The sequence below is a fragment of the Saccoglossus kowalevskii genome, chromosome 9, assembly GCF_978046115.1.
Source record: "Saccoglossus kowalevskii chromosome 9, keSacKowa6.1, whole genome shotgun sequence".
NCBI lineage: Eukaryota > Metazoa > Hemichordata > Enteropneusta > Harrimaniidae > Saccoglossus > Saccoglossus kowalevskii.
This window is the reverse complement of record NC_140649.1, coordinates 28,520,579-28,542,489: the sequence shown is the minus strand read 5'-3', so window position 1 is coordinate 28,542,489 and position 21,911 is coordinate 28,520,579. Positions and strand designations below refer to the sequence as shown.

At 34.8% G+C, this 21,911-nt stretch overlaps 1 protein-coding gene across 1 annotated transcript; it reads right to left on the bottom strand.

Moving 5' to 3' along the window:
• Positions 1-5,888: 5,888 nt before the first annotated feature.
• On the bottom strand, positions 5,889-14,198 carry LOC100367437 (BTB/POZ domain-containing protein 19-like). The gene is made up of 6 exons (XM_006822653.3): positions 14,033-14,198; positions 13,544-13,763; positions 12,018-12,200; positions 11,171-11,302; positions 8,087-8,212; positions 5,889-7,767 (listed from the first exon to the last, which is right to left on the bottom strand). Exons 1-6 carry the CDS (start codon positions 14,113-14,115, stop codon positions 7,591-7,593), a joined length of 921 nt encoding a protein of 306 aa, XP_006822716.2. The 5' UTR covers positions 14,116-14,198; the 3' UTR covers positions 5,889-7,590.
• Positions 14,199-21,911: the final 7,713 nt, after the last annotated feature.

Here is a 21,911-nt window from a genome sequence, read left to right as displayed (position 1 = left end):
TGAGCAAAATTCTGCTGACTTAGATAAGGTTACTCACTGAAAGGAAGGAATAGTGAAACTAATATATGTAATTGTGGCGTGAAACCTATAGGTGGAATCTGATTGTCTTGGAATTTCTATCGCAAATGGCGCGTCAACACCTTTAAATAGATGTGTGGGTAGAAGAGTATATTGCAAATCCTTGACACGTGACTTGCCAGCACATCGAAAGTTGCTCGTCCCAACTCGCGGTGAGTGGAACGTCCTATAAATGTTAGGCTATACATCGTTTTTCTGTTTTTTTTTAGTTTTTTTTATTTTATTCCACGAATAATAAAATCAGCGTTCAGAATTATCCTTTATATACAGAGTGTGTAGAATTTGAAATTATTGGCGATGCTCATATCAGCGTTGGCGACAAAGCATGTCAAACTTAAGTATACATGTAGTTTCGATAGTAAGTTTTGTTCTGGATGTGATCTTATAATGGAATACTACGTATTTCATAAAACCATGGATGTGTAATGGACATTTATGAAATACTAACCCATAAAGATTATTGCGCTTCATGTAAAACCAAAGAAAACGCTTTCATTGGATGTAGAAGCCATTTGGTAATGACTATTTACCAATGAGTGTTTGTTGGCTTCCCTATTGGGTGATTTACGGCCATACATTCCAATCACGTGGTGGTTGGTCAAGTGGTTTTCAACCATCATTTGAATTTTATAAAATATTTATAAATATTTAGATAAAACAAATCCATGCCTTCATAAAAACATAGTATGATATTTCATATGGGTAGTGTAAGATATATGGGTATGAACAGAAATCGGTGGAATCCATTGCCTGGAAGGATTGTCTTATTAGTCGTAGTTAGTTCCTATTAGTTTTTTGTTATGATATTCTGGCAATTCGTCGTTATTTTACAGTAATTTTTTGGCTCTTCAGTACCACACTCACTATCTGGTGACTGGTGAATGAATATTTTGAATTCCGGGCTTTTCGAATTGTGATGTACTACTAACTGATTGGTTATTACCTTGACAGTAGCGGTCGACGACAGATCTCACCTTATGTTAAAGCTACGTAAATAACATGTCAAGTTTGAAGGTGAATGTTACTAAGTATAGGATAGTACAATGACCTTCAACGGAAGCGACTGAAGCGAGACTGGATACTGGTGGTTATCATTATCGCATATACCCGCTTTTCCTGTTTCCACGGAGACTAGGGGCATTTCTTTCTCTTTGTCACAATCTGTGGAGTATGAATGCTTCATACTTTCTAGATAAAAGATAGGTACGACGATGTTTCATCTGTACTTTGGGAAAATAAATCCGCAAATCGACAGCCAGGACAGAATAGTTTATATAAGTTCATTTATTTTGTAAATAATAAAATAAAATGTAATCTCTAGTATCCCGATTTACACATTAATTCACGTAAATACAGTTTGCATCTTATTAACAATAACAAACTTATTTTTACAAACATTTAAAGGGCGGTAGTCGTCGCGCCACGCATGTGCGAGATATATGGGTCTCATATAAACAAAGATTGCGACTTTGCCTGTTGTGCAGATCAACAAGTACAAAATGAGACGTTACCAAGCTTTAATTAGAACTTTTCAGGTGATTGGAAGATATCAAAGGAGTGACCAGCGGTAATTGGTGCAAGTCGCTCCCAGATCAAACCTCATACTTGTGATTTCAATTAGAAGAGGGCATTGGATTGTGGGAAAATCCAAATCAACACAAATGTCGCACATGCGCAGCGCGACGACTTCCGCCATTTAAATACCAAAATGATAAATGAACAGCTCTAGAATAAACAAATTTTAAAAGACAGCTGTTGTGCCAGTTACCAGTTCTTCACTAATCATAATGGAGCATTGGTGATATATTTTGCAAACTGGATTAAATTGTTGTTATCTTGGTTTTAGTAAAATTATCTGTCAGTCTATAAGGAGGGTAATTCCTCGCAATATATCTCGGTCAGGTATATCGCACTTGTAGAAAATAAGATGCTTTTTGTACTGCAACGATTTTGAAATTGACCAATCGAACAAATTGGTGATCTCATGATCTGTCTTCACGTTTTAAGCGTTTCAGTTCTTATTCTATCAACTTATAGGATATTTCCCATCGTTAAGATATGTTATTGCTCCATTCACAGAGAATAGAAACATTGGTCGTCTATTATAATGGGAAGAAATTCAGGAAAAGGGTGTTTCAAGTATATATGTTTTACAATAGTTTGGTTTAATACATGCACCACCAGTTGAGGTGAAAGAAAATACAAACATTAATAATAACAGAAGAACGACTTTACAACATTGGTACTACTAGCATTAAATATTAATGATTGTAATACAAGGAATATATCCAAATCTACTGTCAATTTGTGGATTATAATTATATTACTCTCAGATCAGAAATTGTTTTTGTTAACTTGCTGAATGTAGACATAGATTGCTGGGAGCCACTATTGACAACAAATTTCGAATTTCAATTTAAAATTTTACATAATATTTTACCAACAAATATTGTGTTGTGTAAACGGACGCCCCCTAGAGTTGAATCAGAAAAATGTACATTTGGTAATTCTGAAGCTGAAACATTAATTTTTATTTTTTGTAATTGTAGTTATATTGAAGAATTTTTGGAATGTTTTTTACCTTAAGGGGAAGGAAGGAAACTTGGTTTACATACTGCCCTCTATGCAGCACAAACTATCCTTGGAAACGAACAGAAAACTTGCTTGACTAATTTTTTATTTATATATCTCGGACAAAGAAACAAATTCCTGATTTTATTGGATACAAAAAATATGTACAGCATATTCAAACATTAGAATATTTTATTACTTTGAGAAGGAATAAATTAAATAGCCATATAAAGAAATGATAATTACTTGAAAACAGTTTACAAGTGAACTGAGTACAGTTATTACTGTAATATTTCAATTATACTGTTACATGTAAAGCAGCCAAACCTTTCGGCATTTTAAAAACAGTGCTGTAACAATTTCCATATTACATGACATCTGAAATGTATCTTTAATAATAAAGCTCCGAAAATATTGCTGCGAACTTATAACATTTTATAGTTGTAAACCTATACATACCAAAACAATGGCACACTCTTATATAGACATTCATAAAAGATAAACGGAGGTTGTTTTTTGTCTGAATTATGTCCAATGTTTAGCAGAAAATCGAGAACAAGCGTAGGTATCTATTTACCCAAGTAAATGAGGAGAACACCTTCCTAATAATTTGCTATCCTAAATAAGACCCAGTATTTGAATGGGATACCCTTAGCGACATCTTCAAACAAGGTTTGCAGGACCATTAGAAATAATGTAAATTCAAAGTTAAGTCTATGTTGGGATAAACCAGATAAACTAAGTCGAGGCTCTGAATGGGGTTGATACACACAAGCTAGAATGTGACCTGGCGGAGGGGGAGTGTCAATATTTACAGCTATGGCATGGCTAATTACACACACATTTACTGTTAACTCACAATTCTCTGAAATCAATACGCACAATCTCAGACAACACTTTCCAATGAGAGACGCTAATTCCATGATGGCATTTTGTGTGTGTGTGTGGGAGTGTGTTAATCAACACTATGAATTGGCGGCGTGTCGGTAAGATAATTTGTAGCAGCGCAAATCCCCAAGAGGTATGTATAATGTTTGGCACTTTCTGCTCTGTTTGAGATGGTGGATGTCCTGTGTTTGAACCGCAGAATGAACCAGGTTAATTCGAACCCACGTATAGCATTACAAGCAATGTATGGCTGACATACTCCATTTTATTTTGACATGCACTAATAAATCGATATCATTTCGCAAATTGGTTATAAAATGTATATGAACAAACAACAATTTGAAATAAACAAATACATAAATACACACATAAATAAATTAAACAAATACAGGTTGTGTACATCACACAACATATTTTTTCGTTATGTGCTCGAGTTTTTAATTATTTATTCATATGACATTCACCTAAATTGATATTGTATCAACAGATACTATAAAATTGTGTACTTGATTTATGATAACTCGTAGTCCCATAGTTGGATGGTCGCTGTATTATGCCAAGGGAATTTTGACGGGAAAATCACCTGATCCGGCCAGTACCTCTATAATGCATGACCAAAGTGTTGAGAATATTGGTAGAAAAGTTACCCATTTGGGTGGCACATGCCCATAATGGCCCCAAGAGTTGAGATTATTTGTACAAAAGTTACCCATTGGGGGGGGGGGGTACATACCCATATTGACCCCAATTGTTTAGATTATTGGTTGAAAAGTTACCCATTTGGATGGCACATGCCCATATTGGCTGGACCAAGTGTTTAGATTAATGGCAAAAAGGTTACCCATTTGGGTGGCACAAACCAATAATGGCCCCAAGTGTTGAGATTATTGGTAGAAAAGTTACCCAATTGGGTGGCACATGCCCATATTGGCTGGACCAAGTGTTTAGATTAATGGCAAAAAGGTTACCCATTTGGGTGGCACAAACCAATAATGGCCCCAAGTGTTGAGATTATTGGTAGAAAAGTTACCCAATTGGGTGGCACATGCCCATATTGGCTGGAACAAGTGTTAAGATTATTGGTTGAAAAGTTACCCATTTGGTGGCACATGCCTATATTGGCTTGGCCATGTTTTGAGATTATTGGTTGAAAAGTTACCCATTTGGGTGGCACATGCCCATATTGGCTTGACCAAATGTTAAGATTAATGGCCAACAGGTTACCCATTTGGATGGCATAAACAAAAAATGGCCCCAAGTGTTGAGATTTTTGGTAGAAAAGTTACCCATTTGGATGGCACATACCCATAATGACTTGGTCAAATGTTGAGAATATTGGTAGAAAAGTTACCCATTTGGATGGCACATACCCATAATGGCTTGGCCAAATGTTGAGATTAATGGCCAAAAGGTTATCCATTTGGGTGGCACAAACAAATAATGGCCCCAAGTGTCGAGAACATTGGTAGAAAAATTACCCATTTGGATGGCACATACCCATATTGGCTTGAACATGTGTTGAGATTAATGGCCAACAGGTTACCTATTTGGATGGCACAAACAAATAATGGCCCCAAGTGTTGAGATTATTGGTAGAAGAGTTACCCATTTGGGTGGCACATACCCATATTGGCTTGGTCAAATGTTGAGATTAATGGCAAAAAGGTTACCCATTTGGGTGGCACAAACAAATAATGGCCCCAAGTGTTGAGAATATTGGTAGAAAAGTTACCCATTTGGATGGCACATACCCATAATGACCCCCAAGTGTTGTGATTATTGGTAGAAAAGGTATCCATTTGGGTGTAACATACCCATAATGGACCCAAGTGTTGAGAATATATTGTCAGAAAGGTTACCCATTTGGGTGGCACATACCCATAATGGCCCCAAGAGTTGAGATTATTCATAGAAAAGTTACCATTATTTGTGAATGGTATCTATACCCATGCAATCTAGAGAAGAAAGGGACAACCAAAACATCTCCACACTGCTTCACCATGGGAATCAAAACCACAATCAGTCTGATGCTGAGCATGCATAAATTCATGTTTGTAAATTCATATTCAGATACACCAAAAGATTCAGAATATTTTTTTATACATTATTGAATACTCTGAAGTCAATGTGATCCTTTGCTGTCAAACGATATTTGATATATATCCTAGTAAACCTGCCTAAAAATTACACTTGCTTGTATTAAAGAACTCCAAACACCCAAATCTATCTCTTTAGTGATTGGTTCAGACAAGTTTCATTGAATAATGCAAGTACATGCCTGAAGATTACAAGCAAAACAATAAATTGTAAAGAATTCTTGTTAAAATAATCAAACAATGACAAAGAAAAAGTTAAATTTCCTTAAATACTTTATTTACAATATTGTGTATTGTAGAGATGTCATGTGAGGTATACCAGGCTAGACAACAAACAAATTCTTCAAAAACACTGTTTGGGTATTGTAGAGATGTCATGTGAGGTATACCAGGCTAGACAACAACAAACAAGATCTCAAAATGCTGTGCAGGTATTGACATAATGGACTAGTATTGGTAAAGGCAACAAAGAGAATCAGGGATAGGTTTTTATGCAAAACAAACTTTTATTGTATGTGTAGAAATATAAGTGTCATAATGTTTGCATGAATACAATAGGTATTTACCGAGTGTGAATATTGGATAAACCAGTGTTAGAAGTTTGAAAAACTCTCAAATGCAAAATAAACAATTGCGGTTCTGATATTTTTAGAATTCATTTGTTTTGTCACATAAAGCCGCAGTGTTGGCGTAAAAATGGGCAAAGTACTGCAGACAAATCTGTTAACTCCACTTTGTATTACAATTTTTGCATTTATAGTTGTTGAAATTACACTGACAACGACTTTTTTCAAACAGTCCTTTGCAGCTCTGGTAGAATTGCCTAGCTTTCCAACTCTTCAACATGTGATTTTAGGCTCCCAGACTTTTCTCAAATATTAAATCACTTGCTGATTATTGGAAAATTCTATCTTTATCAAACTAACATGAAGAACCACCCACCTGTGTTTACAAATTTTGAGGATGGCTCTAGTGTTTAGAAATAGTGTAAACTGTTTTGGTACCAGTTATGCTGTAGATTTCATTATTGTACTTTACCATTTGTAGTTTAGTTTTTTACAAATTTATGATGAAAGAGTGTATGGATAAATAACCCCAAATGACCTTGCATGTTTTTTAATTTGTTTTTAATTTTTTTTTCCCACTTAGTTTGTATATTCTTGTGTAATTCTTTTTCTGTCTTAAATAAAAAATAAAATAAAAAATTAAATCCACATGATATTTACATGACAATAAATAAACTGTGATAGGAATGGGATAAATGATTTTCTTTGGTGTGTAAATCAAATGCTCAGTTTGTTCAAGCCAGACAAATGTGAAGGCAGCCAATTTGCTGCTGCTGCCCACTCTAATTGAATTAAAACAATGAAATCTCCCACTGGCTTCACAGGAACTTTTCCCACTGGTATTACACAAATGTTGCTGTATATATTCAACAAAAACCGATTACAGCCTACACAAAAATAACATTTCCCATATAATATTACACGTATCAAGCCTGAAGACAAACCATTCATTTTGAGTGAGTGCATCAGCAAATAATTCAATTGACTACCCCTCTACTAGGATTTCATCAACAGTGCTACTTGGAATAGTAGAGCAATTGGCAGAACTACTCAACAAACTAATACTGTCTGTTATGTAGGCTTTATTGTAAACCTATGAATGTCTTTATTTTTCCCAGCAAATTTTTTGTGCAATATTTTGTACATTTGTATGTATTTTTCTATGATATCTCTGTTAATTTTTGATCAAATGGAAATAAATTACCATTGGTTTTGATCAACAATTCTACAAAAATATGAAAAAAAGGTAACAAAAATGTCTTTGTAGTTGAAAAGATTAACACATCTCCCGCTGATAGCCTCAACGAAATGAATGAGAAAAAACAGCAGGAGAAGTATTAGGTAAACTTATTTGCTTAAAAATCTGAAGACTAGAAGAGAATTCAGTGGTCTCATGACACAAGAGAGGACCAGCCTTCTTTGCCGCCTTTAGATGTCTGTTCGTCCCAGCGAAGTAATCCATCATGCGTGTCTCTATGTGTGGTTCCTCTCCTCAACTTAGTTTGTGGATTCCCCCACTCGGGTTGTCGCAGTGCATGGTACTTCCAGGCAAACGACACCATAGCAACCTGTAAAAACACAGTGAAACAATGAGAAACTTGCTCAAAATAGAAAAGATAATCTATCTACCCCTTGGCAATAGACCAGGTCCCTGATTTCAACCATCTATTAAACTGAGAACAAAATAATCATGTATAGATCATTTTTCTTGACTTGACACAACCTTTATTATGTATGTTCCAAATAAAATACTCTATCCTACCCTATTCTATTTTTTTTGGGGGGGGGGGGGCAAAAAAAAAAAATTAAATGATGCTAGGTACATATAACATAACATAAAAGATGTCTTACAAGAAAGTTTGTTCTAAGTCTGATTTTTCAACTTACAGGTACGAATGGCTCCTTCTTGTTGTCTTGTTCCGTCTTTTTGAGTTCCTCAGCTGAGAGCAAAGGTAACCTAACATGTGATATGACAGACTCTGCTACAATGCCAATTTTTTTATGCACTACAGCCTATATAAATACAGTGAAAACAAAGAAAACCATCAGAAATGTAAGACCTGACAGCATTGTTTACAGTTTGATTGGAAGACTGTACCGGTTACTTTAACTTGATATTTGATATTGGTAATAGGAAAATGGTTAGCCAATTTACGCCACACTAGAACAACATCATTACATGTCAATAACATTCTGCAGGAGAAATATTGGATCACATTTATACTAGTCATTTTGTCATCACAACTGGCACAACTGATAGCTACTACAGTGACCATCATGTTATTATATATTTAATATAAAATACCAAATTATGGCTGCCGACATGCACATAGTTAGAAAAGTGCATCAGCTGCTCAAAACTGACAACTATATATATATATAAAACATCTAGCAACACTATCAGATTTTAATCAGATACATGTATATGCAAATCATTCTCATATTTTATACTGTTGAATTTCTTTTCATCACAGTTTTGGGGCGAAAAATTAATGAATTCTCAATGAAACTGTTTCAACATCCACATACATGATTGTTACTAAGAGTTTCTTAATCTGGAACCATTCAAAATATGCATTTCACAAGAGAATGGCTGGGTATTAATTTTCCTTAGAGACATGTGTATACCTAGGGCATAAATTTAAAATAAACATGTGTCTCTCTCTAAAAAAAAAGGAGGTACATGTAGGTACAGTACAGTCTGGGTGTAACTTAACATCCAATCTGGCTATAGCTAGCTTTGCTTTTTCATAACAACTGATCATCTTTAAAGTGAGTACCAGTATATGTCATTTATAATTTCAACTTATTCTGTGTAGTACCGTATTTACCTATGACGCTGCACAATTTAGATATGTGGCAGTTTTAAAAGCAACCTAGGCTAGTTTTAAGGCAGCTCAAATTAAGGCAGCTTTTAAGCTATGCCTGGATTAGATTGTAAGTACCTTTTTCTATTTTAGAAAGATTCAAAATTATTCCAGTCTTTATAGAAACTACAAATTTTCAATGTTTTTTTTGATAATGTTTCAATCAACCTTAAATCAAATCAAATGTACATTCACGGTGTCTGCAGTTTAAAGGGCAGTGGTCATCGTGCCGCGTCCTGTTCGATATGGGACTCATAGCGACGTACACAACGCGTGTAAAATACATTCAATTATTTATATGAAATTCGACCACCATGCTTTAAAGTATTATTTTTAGCATTGTCTTTCTATCTGAAGTATCCAATTCTATTTTGACAAGGATTGTCTAATATACTGTAGAATACTTTATTTTCGCTTGGAATTTATTTTCCCTATTTTTGCTGAAGGGATGTTTCCGTGAAAATAAAATCCAGCGAATATACTTTTTTTCCCATATTTCACATTAAACTCATCAAAAATCAGTGAAAATAAATTCCACACAAAATGCCCAAAAAGCTTTTTCAGCGAAAATTAATTCCAGTGAAAATAAAGTATTCCACAGTACCAAAATATTCATTTTTTTTTCTATGTTTATTGTCTGATTGTTAAAAATAAATGACTAAAAATAGCACTTCCTAAACACAGTTACTGCAAATACACAGAGAAAAGATGGAAGGCTAATGATATCCACAGGAAATTGAGGTAGCTATTTGATTTTTATATTTCTGTTATTATTGTTTCAGTAATCAATGATTCATTATTGATCAATGTTTAATGAGTATAGTTTCCCTGGATATTAAGAGCCATTTTAAAAACTTTTATTGGTCATTTTATGCAAATTTGATATTTAATATGCAAGGATTTACCATTGAAATCTAAAGAGTGGATCTTGAGATATCTATGCGAACATCTAAAATTTGGCTAATTATTTAAATCAGGTCATTAATATACACAAATTTCAACATTGAATTCATTGAGAGATATACTGTACCTCTAATGTACCCAGTTTCATTTAAATCTGTGGTTCTTGGTATATCTGTAAGTTTTTTACTTTTTGCAAATTAGGTAATTAATAAGCATGAATTTAAATTCTATCGGTAAGTAAAAAAGAACCAGTAAGTTTATTATTCAAGAGCGTCTATGTACCAAGTTTAATTGAAAATTGAGAAGTACAGGAAATATCTGTTGAACAATAGGATAGTTCATGCAAATTATGTACCGTAATTAGTTACGAATTTCAATCTAAAACTAATCAGATCTGCACATAGCACCAAGGCTAGGTACCTTGTACCAAGTTTCATAGATATGTAATGATGGAAAATCTGAAAATTTACTAATTATTAAGCTGATTATGTAATTAAGTATGAATTGATTTAAATTCTAAAATAATCAGGTCTGAAGATTGTTTACAAGTACCTACACATGTATGTACCAAGTGTTATTCAAATGCAATGATTAGTACCATAAATATTGATACATTGCGCCATAGCATCTATATTCTAAGATTTATTGAAAAGCGATGTTTAATTCTTTACGTATCTGTGTAGACATACAGAAGCCAAAAATATAGTTATCCTGAAAATAAATAGGAATCTGGAATTTTATTTCCTTGATATCAGGGCAGAGTTCTTTGTTATATATAAATTATATAATTCATACACATTTATAACCTTATTTCATTTATTGTTTGTGTTTGTGTTGTTTATAAACAAACAGTTACACTGGAAATGGTTTAAAATTTTATGAAAAGAGGGGCAAATTGGAAGTTGTGTAGTAGTGAATATTTCAAATTCACTGTCACAGTGACTATCACAAAATATCATCTTTGTGAACTGCTGAAATATTATCAAATCATAATCATCTCGGGAAAATGGATTATGATAAAAAAAATCATGGTTTTGGCAGTCCGTTAAAATGTGTACATCACTGTTTTTTTGCAGTGTTTTGTCAGTATTGTCAACTAAACAAAAACAAAAACTGAATTCAAAACTGATTTATTTTTCGGGCTTTGCGGTATTTTTACTTTGATTGTTTTAGCAGACAGAGGAAAAAAACAGTAACTTACTGAATTGACTAAGGCCCACTGTTTAACACAGGACAGTATGTCCATCTCATCCAGTAACAATCTATCACTTTCCAGAACAACAGAGAGGGATTCATCTGACATTTCATGGAACCCATCAGTCTTGAACACAGACTGGAAAATAAAACATAAAGCAGTGACTTCATTTGCTAGTGTATGTTTTGAATGATAATTAAGCCGGTTATATATCTGCATATTTTCAAATATCAATAACTGCAATATAAATTTTACAAATTAAAAAAAAATAAATAAAAGCTGTGCAGGAGTAGATTAACAGTAAATTATTCAAATGTATGCAAATCTGGTCCAATGTGCTTCTCATTTTGATCATAATAGTCATCCATTAAGATGACTCCTCAAAAATGATGGATTTAGTTTGTGTGTGTACCATGTATACATGTGTGTGCCATGCATGTACACACATATGCACATGCTCACAAGTGTGCCAGGCATAAATGTATGTGTGCGTCGTCGTGCATAATATCTCCAACTGATTTTGTGAAAACTTTGTACAAATTAAGCAGTGTTTTAGGTAACATATATTTGTTTTCATAATATGCGTGACTGGTGCCCATTTATGTTGTAATAATTGCAAATAAAAATGTTTTTTGTTTAACTTAAGTTAATATTTGTTGTTGTACAATGATTATATAAAAATACAATCATAAAGTACGCCCCCCCCCTATAAGGTGTAATAATCCCAACAATGAACAAAATAAAAGTAATTAACAGTGTTTTGCTAATTAGCCAAGGCACTTCAATATTTTCTGTGGAGAACATTTTAATGCCTCTTGAACCAGCACGGACAGGTTTCATGACATGTACATACCTTAGTATTTTCTTCAATAAATTTCAAGCAAGACTCCCTGAGTTCATCTTGACCGTAAGTAACAGCTGCATGCATTGCATAGCATGCATTGGTCACAGACAAGCTTTCTATTAGATATTCTACACAAAGTTTTTTTAGTTCATCTAATCCATACTCTATAGAGGATGCCAACACGTCAACTGCCTGTAAACAGAAATGAAGTCTTACAAAATGTATAACCCCAAAAGATGACACATCCTGGTACTTTCCGGGCGTACAAATTTATAATCAGAATTTGTTGATTACATTTCCAAATAAATTAGTTGAAGTTCAAAAATAACACTGCGGTATAATATTTCTAGAAAGTTTCAGAAAGTGTAGATGTCACCAAATTTTGTCAATTGTTTCTAATCTTTAGTACAAAATTCATTTCATCAAATAACATGCACATATCAGACAAACAAGAATAATCCAATTTATAGGCTCTGAATCACATTGTGACAATGAAGTTGTGAGTTTTTACATGCACTAAGGATAGTTTTTATGTTCCCAGTAAATGCATGCAATAGTCCTAACCCTGAATGCCACAAAGTCTTTCAAGTGGGCAGTATTTACTTTTTTGTTAACTGCTTAGTGTGTTGAGCGAATCAGACCGGTAATCTCAGGACACAATTCCTAACCAAATACTGTAAACTACTTTATTTTAGCTGGAATTAATTTTTGCTGAAAAAGCTTTTTGGGTGTTTTGTATGGAATTTATTTTCACTGATTTTTGATGAGGTGAATGTAAAATATAGGAAAAAATGTATATTCGCTGGATTTTATTTTTCACTGAATCATTCCTTTAGCGAAAATAGCGAAAATTAAATCCAAGCGAAAATAAAGTGTTTTACAGTACTTCATGATGTTGGCAAAATGGGCCAGCATAATTTTTTTCAATGGCATATTGTTTCAATTAGTTTAAAATTAACAAAGAAATTATTGAGAAATACACAGAAATTTGCAAAAGGTAGTATCAAAACTTTGGCAGAATAAATTGTGCCGTTCAAAGAATATATCACAATAGTGGTCACACATACTGCCCCATGGTTTCTATGAAACCTTTATACTATACTGTAAACTGCTTATTTTTTGTAATTAATTTTATGGCATTCAGGAAGACAAATTTTCATGAAAGCCAAAATAGTTTTCAATGCTACAAAATTTCATGATTTTCCATGAAAAAAATTGCGAAAACTAAAGTGGTTCACAGTATGTTAAATACATTGATTGCGTGACCGCGAAAGAAAGGGATTTGGCTAGTTTTCGTGATCAAGCTAAAAAGGCCAAATTGTCAATTAATTATATTTTTTTTTGTAAAACAAAAATAAAGTCCTGACTTTGCCAGTCTAATTGTTTGTTTACAATGACTTCATTATTATTTATGCAGATTATACACCACACCAAAATTAATTTTTTTATTAGTTAAAAAGTTATTCAAATTTTTGGTTGTCTGTAATGGCACAGTTATCAGTAACCATGGTAATGAGCAATTTACATGAACTTACTATTTTGCCACTTAACGTGACACAGTTTGTGTAAATAAATTCTAGAACAGCTAAAAATATCTCTGGGTCCACATCTGAGAGAATAAATGGTACTGTGTTATCTTCTCCCGATGCTGCCTGGTCTGAAAACATTGCACGGAATACTTCACAACGCGAGGACAAAACACAACGATGTGCGAATATTGTACGTCTATTTTCACCTACCACAAACTTGACATCACTGAAAATAAAACAAAAGTATGATAATATATCGACCACGAGAGGGCGCCATCACCAAAATAACTGATTACACTGGACAACCGGGTACAGTGAAGGCCAAATGGCATTCGCTTAACTTTTACTTCAACCCGACCAGAATACAAACTACTATACGTAAATTCTACCACTGTCAACATTTTACATCGTATTACTTCGTCATGGATGACATATATGCTGCATTTTAAAGTACACAACTTGATTAGAACTGTCGTCGTCGATATTTGTTCTTACCTCATGTCCTTGTGGTTTATCAATTTTCTCATCTCCCGGGCAAAGAGAGAAATATCTCCCTTCATGAACTGTTCATTTGCCATGTTGACGTACAATTGCAACAGCAAACCGATTAAATAGAAATGACTGTTGCAGACGATGCCCCGAGAAATATCGCAGAACGACAACTTCCGCTGTTTATGCTAGTAACCGCTATTTAATTAATTGTGTAGTCCTCCCGTTGGCATAGGAATATTCGTTCCAGTTATAATCATAAGTATTATATAGTCCCGTCATGTTTGTTTACATGAAGAATAAATACTAGTACATGTCATGACTGTCAATGAATCGCGTACAATGCTTTGAAAATAGTTTATACGTTAGAATCATCCAAAAAATAGTTGGAGGAACGATGGCAATAGTAACAGCCACAAATAATTGTCGTGAGCATGCGTACAATAACGTAAACTATGACCTCCCAGCCGATACTATTTCATCTTTTTATCTTACTATTTCTCCCAGCCGGTACTACATTGTTATTTCTTACAATATAAAAATAACAAAATGGCAGAGCTCCAGAAGGAGTACCTACACTTTATGCAATTTTTTTTAAAATTATGCTAATTTATTCATGACGTAGCAGTTTCTGTGCTCATGAATATTCATTAATTTGTGGGTCATTACATTTTAAAAGGGGCGATATATTATTTTTGGGGGAAGAGTTAGAGAGGGGGATTAGCAATCCTTAGGGGATTGCTAATCCCCCTCTCTAACTCTTAGGGGGTCAATACAAAAGAAGGGACCCATTTGGAGAGCAGCCATGCTCCTCGTGTCTGTTGTTGCACGTGACCTACAGCTGTCAACTGTGTTAGTTCTTCGACTTTGTTCGTTCTTTGACGACTTCGACTGGCTTCCATGTGAGGCAGTATTCTTGTGTTCTGTTTTCCTGACTTGAGTTTTTGAATCCGCTGTTTATGATTTTAACGTCTTTCATGTCTTTTGTAGGAGTGTCCAATCCGTGATTCGAACTTGCGATCTTTGAGTTCCCAGCGCACTGTCTTGTCCACTGTACCACGAGTGTCTTCACACAGGAGTTAGGATTTAAGTCCTATTCATAGGACACTGTCTTCACTAGCATTCAAAAATCTAACTAAACATACCGGATTCGAACCAACGATCGCTCACATTGCTGACATAGTACAAATCAACTGAGCTATGTGGGTAGTCATGCAAATTAATTAATTTGTTGTCATATTTAGCTTTATTGCCAAATGGTGTTTGCGAAAAAAAGATGAGCAGGCAAGGGAATTGAACCCAGGTCCTCCTGGTCACTATGTAGAGAACTGACCCACAAGACCACAAAGGATTGACTGGATGTATTTGCATTTGATAAGACTATATAGTGTGTATATATATATTTCTATTATTGAGTTACAATTGTCCAAAAAATTGCCAATTTTGTGTTTTTACTTGTGTAAACTATATGCATGCCATAACCCGTTAGTGTACATCTTGCCAATTGGGTGTTTGCCATTTGCGTTGCCCATACCTGACCCGACCCTAACCCTAATGCCAAGACACGTTCCTGTTAATAATTCCGTTGCCCATACCTGACCCGACCCTTACCCTAATGCCAAGACACGTTCCTGTTAATAATTCCGTTGCCCATACCTGACCCGACCCTTACCCTAATGCCAAGACACGTTCCTGTTTATAATTGCTCAACAATGATACTCTGTTGTGCACTGTCTGCGGGTAAGTTGCATTGATGTCAACTGATTAAACAAGTCGCGTTTAAGTAATTTCCACTATTAACAAGTGGTTAAATTGTGACAATAAATGTGTGGACAAATATTTGAGATTAATTTTGGTGTAGACAACTCTCGTTTAATTATTTTACACCATTACAAGTTGTTAAATTGAGAGAATAAATGTCTCAACAAATATTTAATACTTAGTTTGATGTAAACAACTCACGTTTGATTAATTCCCACAATTACAGGTTGTTAAATTGAAAGAATAAATGTGCGGACAAATATTTTAGACTTATTTTGGTGTAGACAGCTCTCGTTTAATTATTTTACACCATTACAAGTTGTTAAATTGAGAGAATAAATGTGTGGACAAATATTTTAGACTGATTTTGGTGTAGACAACTCTCATTTAATAATTTTACACCATTACAAGTTGTTAAATTGAGAGAATAAATGTATGGACAAGTATTTGAAACTTATTTTGGTGTAGACAACTCTCATTTGATTAATTCCAACAATTACAAGTTCTTAAATTGACAGAATGAATGTATGGACAAATATTGACCATTATATTTGTGAGTAAATACCTGTTGTTTAATTAATTTCCACCTCTACAAGGTTGAGAGAATAAATGTGTCGACAAATATTTTAGACTTATTTTTGTGTAGACATCTCTCGTTTGATTAATTCCCACAATTACATGTTGTTAAATTGAGAGAATAAATGTGCGGACAAATATTTTAGACTTATTTTGGTGTAGACAGCTCTCGTTTAATTATTTTACACCATTCCAAGTTGTTAAATTGAGAGAATAAATGTATGGACAAATATTTTAGACTTATTTTGGTGTAGACAGCTCTCGTTTAATTATTTTACACCATTCCAAGTTGTTAAATTGAGAGAATAAGTGTGCGGACAAATATTTTAGACTTATTTTGGTGTAGACAGCTCTTGTTTGATTAATTCCCACAATTACAAGTTGTTAAATTGAGAGAATAAATGTGCGGACAAATATTTTAGACTTATTTTGGTGTAGACAGCTCTCGTTTAATTATTTTACACCATTACAAGTTGTTAAATTGAGAGAATAAATGTGCGGACAAATATTTTAGACTTATTTTGGTGTAGACAGCTCTCGTTTAATTATTTTACACCATTACAAGTTGTTAAATTGAGAGAATAAATGTGCGGACAAATATTTTAGACTTATTTTGGTGTAGACAACTCTCGTTTAATTATTTTACACCATTACAAGTTGTTAAATTGAGAGAATAAATGTATGGACAAGTATTTGAAACTTATTTTGGTGTAGACAACTCTCATTTGATTAATTCCAACAATTACAAGTTCTTAAATTGACAGAATGAATGTATGGACAAATATTGACCATTATATTTGTGAGTAAATACCTGTTGTTTAATTAATTTCCACCTCTACAAGGTTGAGAGAATAAATGTGTCGACAAATATTTGATACTTATTTAGGTGTAAGAACTCGTGTTTGACCAACTTCCACCATTGCAAGTTGTTAAAATAATGAAATAAATATACTGGTATCATTGGATATTTGATTTAATTGTGAAACTTTCTAACAAAACGTTAACTGCTGGCTTCGAACCCTCAATCAACAATTCCGCAGACACGGTATAAATTCAACAACACCACAGAAGATATTCGTCTGTTGCCTGAATTGTTTTCGTAATATAGGGAACGCCATCGACACTTTAACAAAACTTACCTTGACTTGGGTCTTGTTTATCTCTTGTCACAATCTGGAAACTGTTGAACAAATTGCGCGTCGTCCAGTTTAAGACGTTAGTTATTTTATTATTTATTCATTCAGTTTTGTATGGTGCAGTTTTGTGGGGTTTATTATTTTTTGCGACGTTCTTTGTTTACTTGTTTACGGTTTGAGAGATTTCAGTTTATTTGATTTACGTTTTTACGGTAGCTCTGAGCGGGACTCGAACCCACTGTCTTTTCAAGCTAATTTTGTTTTATTTTGATGGCACGCTTGTGTACCACGCCACGACGTTGGTCGTTAAGTGGTGTTCATTTTTCTAACTACTCTAGTGTTCCGATGAGTTGAACGGAAAAGCCAAAACGATTGCTGGTTTCTGATTGCTTCGGTTCTGGTGAGTGTGTATCTAGTGTGATTCGAACCCATGTCGTTTGTATTGGGCGTTTTTTTATTTCCCATGTTAGCTACGCCGTAATATGCAACCACTTCCCCGTTTTATTGTGATTTTGAGTGTTTAATGATGTCTTCCTCACCCGTCACGCCATGACCCAGTTTCAACCACACGGCCATTTTGGGACAGAGTACGTGACCCTCGGCGTGACCCGACTGACTATATGAGCGTTCTCTTCAACTGTTAAGCTAGGATTTATTACCGTTATTATCATTATATTGTCACGTGATTTGTTTTACCTTATGTGTAATGTCTTAAGTATCTTTATTGTAATTTGTATATACCATTTCGTATATACCGAGGAAACGACCCCGATTGAAGGTCACGTATTTTATGACGTCACCAATTCGTGTGTAGGTACTGCTTCTAGATCTGTGCCTCTCGCTTGGTTGCAAACGACCTACTCTAAAACATGTGCAATCATTTCTCAGGCAGGTTTATGTACACCTTAAAGATACTAACATTAACGGTCTATTGCCAATCGTATATGATATACAAACGTATAATATCTAAACTGTTCAAATAAAGAGACTATTGATATGCAAAACAAAGAAAAAGAACACAATGACAACAAAATGCAAACTGAGACAGGTGTAACTGAAACAAACACAGCAAATAATAATGACTATCAACAATAGTGACTGCTAACCCTTTGTTATCGATGACCGGTCGGGCATAATGTGTTAATCAAAACACAGAATCAAACGATGATAACGTTCTCAGTAAAATGGACGATGATAATACACAGTTGAACAGGTGTAAGAAACGCGCGCGGTCATCCGTTAGTGGTGAAAAAATTGAGTGAAAATCGATATAATACTAATAATGAAAATGTGATTGCATCAGTTGAAGAGAGGGTACAAACCCCTTCCTCCGCCCCTCTCCCAACCCCATCTACATCATTGAAACCTCCCATTGAGAGTCGCGTGTACGCATGGGTGACCATTTCCAGCCAACCTACCTTTGCTGAAGTTGCAGCTATCAAGCCGCAAACGCCACCCCCACCCCCATCCCCGCCTCTGGCCACTGCACCTTCTATTGTTACAGCGAACGATACGCCTTTGTCTACTTCCCCGCCAGCTTGCATAGATGAATCACCCAGTTTTTCACCACTGGACTCATTTTCAAACTCATCAGAGTCATCAGTTGTTACAGGAGATATTTACATCACTCCCAGTGACTCGGAAAACAAAACCGGAGACATAGAAGACGACGACAACGGTGAAGATGAGGGGCCAGTTAACGTTGTTTCTGGTCTCGGGGATAACGAGTCTCAGATATCAAATGAGGCAATTAGACAATTTCTGGCAGCTACACTACATTCCAGAAAATTCATTGAAATGTGCTTTGATTTACGAATTATCGTTATTCCCAGAGACTGAACTCATCACAAAAAATCCGTCCCGCTAAACTGATCAACAAAATAAAAAAGTATATTTTAACAACGGGAGAATTTGTAGAATTTGTATAACTTTTATGTCCATTACTTCGATATATATTTTCTTTCTTCTCATTGTCATGGCAGTTTCCATTTCAGGAATTACTTTAAATGTTAATGGCTGCCGTGATTCCATGAAAAGGTACAGAATCTTTGAATTTTTGAAACTTTGAAATTTTTGAAACTTTTTGCAGGAAACTCATCCATTGGCTTCCGATGTCAATGCCTGGTAAGTTGTGTGGCAAGGTATCGGTTTGTTTTCCCATGGTCCTACCAATCACGCTGGTGTGACAATTTTCTTTGCACCCAACTCAAATATTGTTGTTTTATCACAAACTAATATTATTCATGGTCATCTTTTACACGCAGATGTAAAAGTTAATAATAGTCCGGTTCACCCTTTCAATGTTTACGCTCCAACTAATGGTAATGAACGCATTGAATGCTTTCAAAAACTTAAAAATCACTTCAACGGTCTCAACAATGACCCAGTGATAATAAGGAGTGATTTTAACTGCACTCTTTCACCTGAACTTGATCGCAATGGCGGCAATGAGCCAGACATACGCACGTCCCGCTCGCTCAATAATGTCTTAGAGCGATTTAAGCTGATTGATGCATGGCGTCACTATCATGTAAACATCACCAATTATACATGGGAGCGCGCGAATATCGGGTACGCCTTGACAGGTTTTAAGTCAGCAAGCACATGCGCAGTAAAATTAATGCAATTAAAATCACCAACGATCCTTGTGCTTTTTCTGATCACTCTTTACTTTTCATGAAACCACCAGAAATAACCAGCGCAACAGTTTCAGAAATCTACAATGTTGGGATATTGGGAAAAATAAAAATAACAACTTCAAACACAATAAAGACATGCTTGAAAATGAAATTCATTATATGGAACACACCATGAAAAACGGAACATTCCCCCAGAGCTATCATAATAAAACAATGCTTTTAACACCCCTTGTTCTGCAACAGCGCCACAGATTTTTGCGTGAAAGCGATGTCTCCAACTCGTACTTTTTTCAAGTTGAAAAACGGAATAGTACAAAAAAGACCACCTCTCATATTAAACGTGACGATGGCAGTCTCGCTGAAAACTTGGAAGACAAACTACATATCACTCGAAACTTTTACAAAAACTTGTATAACTCTGCCACTACTGATAAAAATTCACAAGACATTATTCTTCATGATTACCACAGCTTTGCGAAAATGTCCGTGATGAACTGGATGACGTCATTACTTATGAGGAATTTAACAAAACGGTCAAACTTCTCGCTGCTGGGCGTACCCCTGGTATTGTTGGGATACCATATGAATTCTATCAGAAATTGTGGAATGTCATTGGTCAAATTCTGTTTGATGTCATGTTTGCTTCTGTTCGGGACAGTATTTTGCCCCTATCATGCACGAAGGCGGTTGTCACTTTACTTTACAAGAAAGGAGACAATACACTATTAAAAAATTGGCGCCCTGTGAGTCTGCTCTGTAGTGACTACAAAATACTCACTAAAACATTGTCACTATATCTCCGCTCTGCTATTGGTTCAATTTAACATACTGATCAAAGTTGTAGTATTCCAAACCGCCACATTCATGACAATATCAACTTACTTCGTGATTGTATTGGTTATTCCAACATTAATAACTGACCCCTAGGTATTTGGTAAAGGTAAATCTTTTGATAGGATTCATCATGAATACCTTTTCAAAACTTTAAAAGCTTTTAGGTTTGGTACTGGTTTCATCAGTTATATCCGTCTCGTATATTATAATGTACAATCAGAATAAACAGCGCCCTCACAGCCCATGTTTTACTTTCTCAGGGCATACGTCAGGGCTGTTCATTATCATCACTTATTTATGTCATTGTTATCGAGCCATTACTTGATACCTTCGATCTTTTTTTCTTTCCTGATTGTATCAAAATCCCAAATAGCAATAGCCGTCACTGCAAATTGACAGCTTATGCAGACGACGTTGAATTTTTCATCACTCGCTGCAGGGATTTTGAGAATTTAGGAAAATGGCGTCCCATCTATATGAATGTGCCTCAAATGCTAAAATCTACTATGTAAAATCAGAAGGGTTATGAGTTGGCTCTTGGCGAAATAACACCATCTCGACAAAGTACTTGCTTTCATAAATTGTTCTAGAACTTTTATACAGATCATATGACATCAGGGATGAAACTAATGAATTTTACTGTGAACTGCATGGAGGCTATGACTACTCACAATCTGTAACAATTCTTTTTGTTTAGTCTTGACTAGCATTATTGTAATGTTGCTAGCAAAACAGTGATATGTTACAGCATTGTTTGTCTGGTCTGGTTTGATGACACATACTCTATAGTGTGACTGGATATTTGATAGACATCATAACAGCTTTTGCTATACCGGTTAATAAAAACAATATGTTTAGCATTCTATTTTGATCTCTACTACACTACATGTATCTTGTTTCCAAATATACTGCATAATATGGTGTCGGCTTTGTATGATG

What these genes read in the sequence shown, in the direction of transcription:
- LOC100367437 (XM_006822653.3), bottom strand. Translation starts at nt 14,115, where the DNA reads ATGGCAAATGAACAGTTCATGAAGGGAGATATTTCTCTCTTTGCCCGG. An exon ending in ATAAACCACAAGGACATGAG is followed by an intron (nt 13,764 to 14,032) that starts GTAAGAACAAAT and finishes TTTTATTTTCAG; the next exon opens with TGATGTCAAGTTTGTGGTAG. An exon ending in TCACGTTAAGTGGCAAAATA is followed by an intron (nt 12,201 to 13,543) that starts GTAAGTTCATGT and finishes TTCTGTTTACAG; the next exon opens with GCAGTTGACGTGTTGGCATC.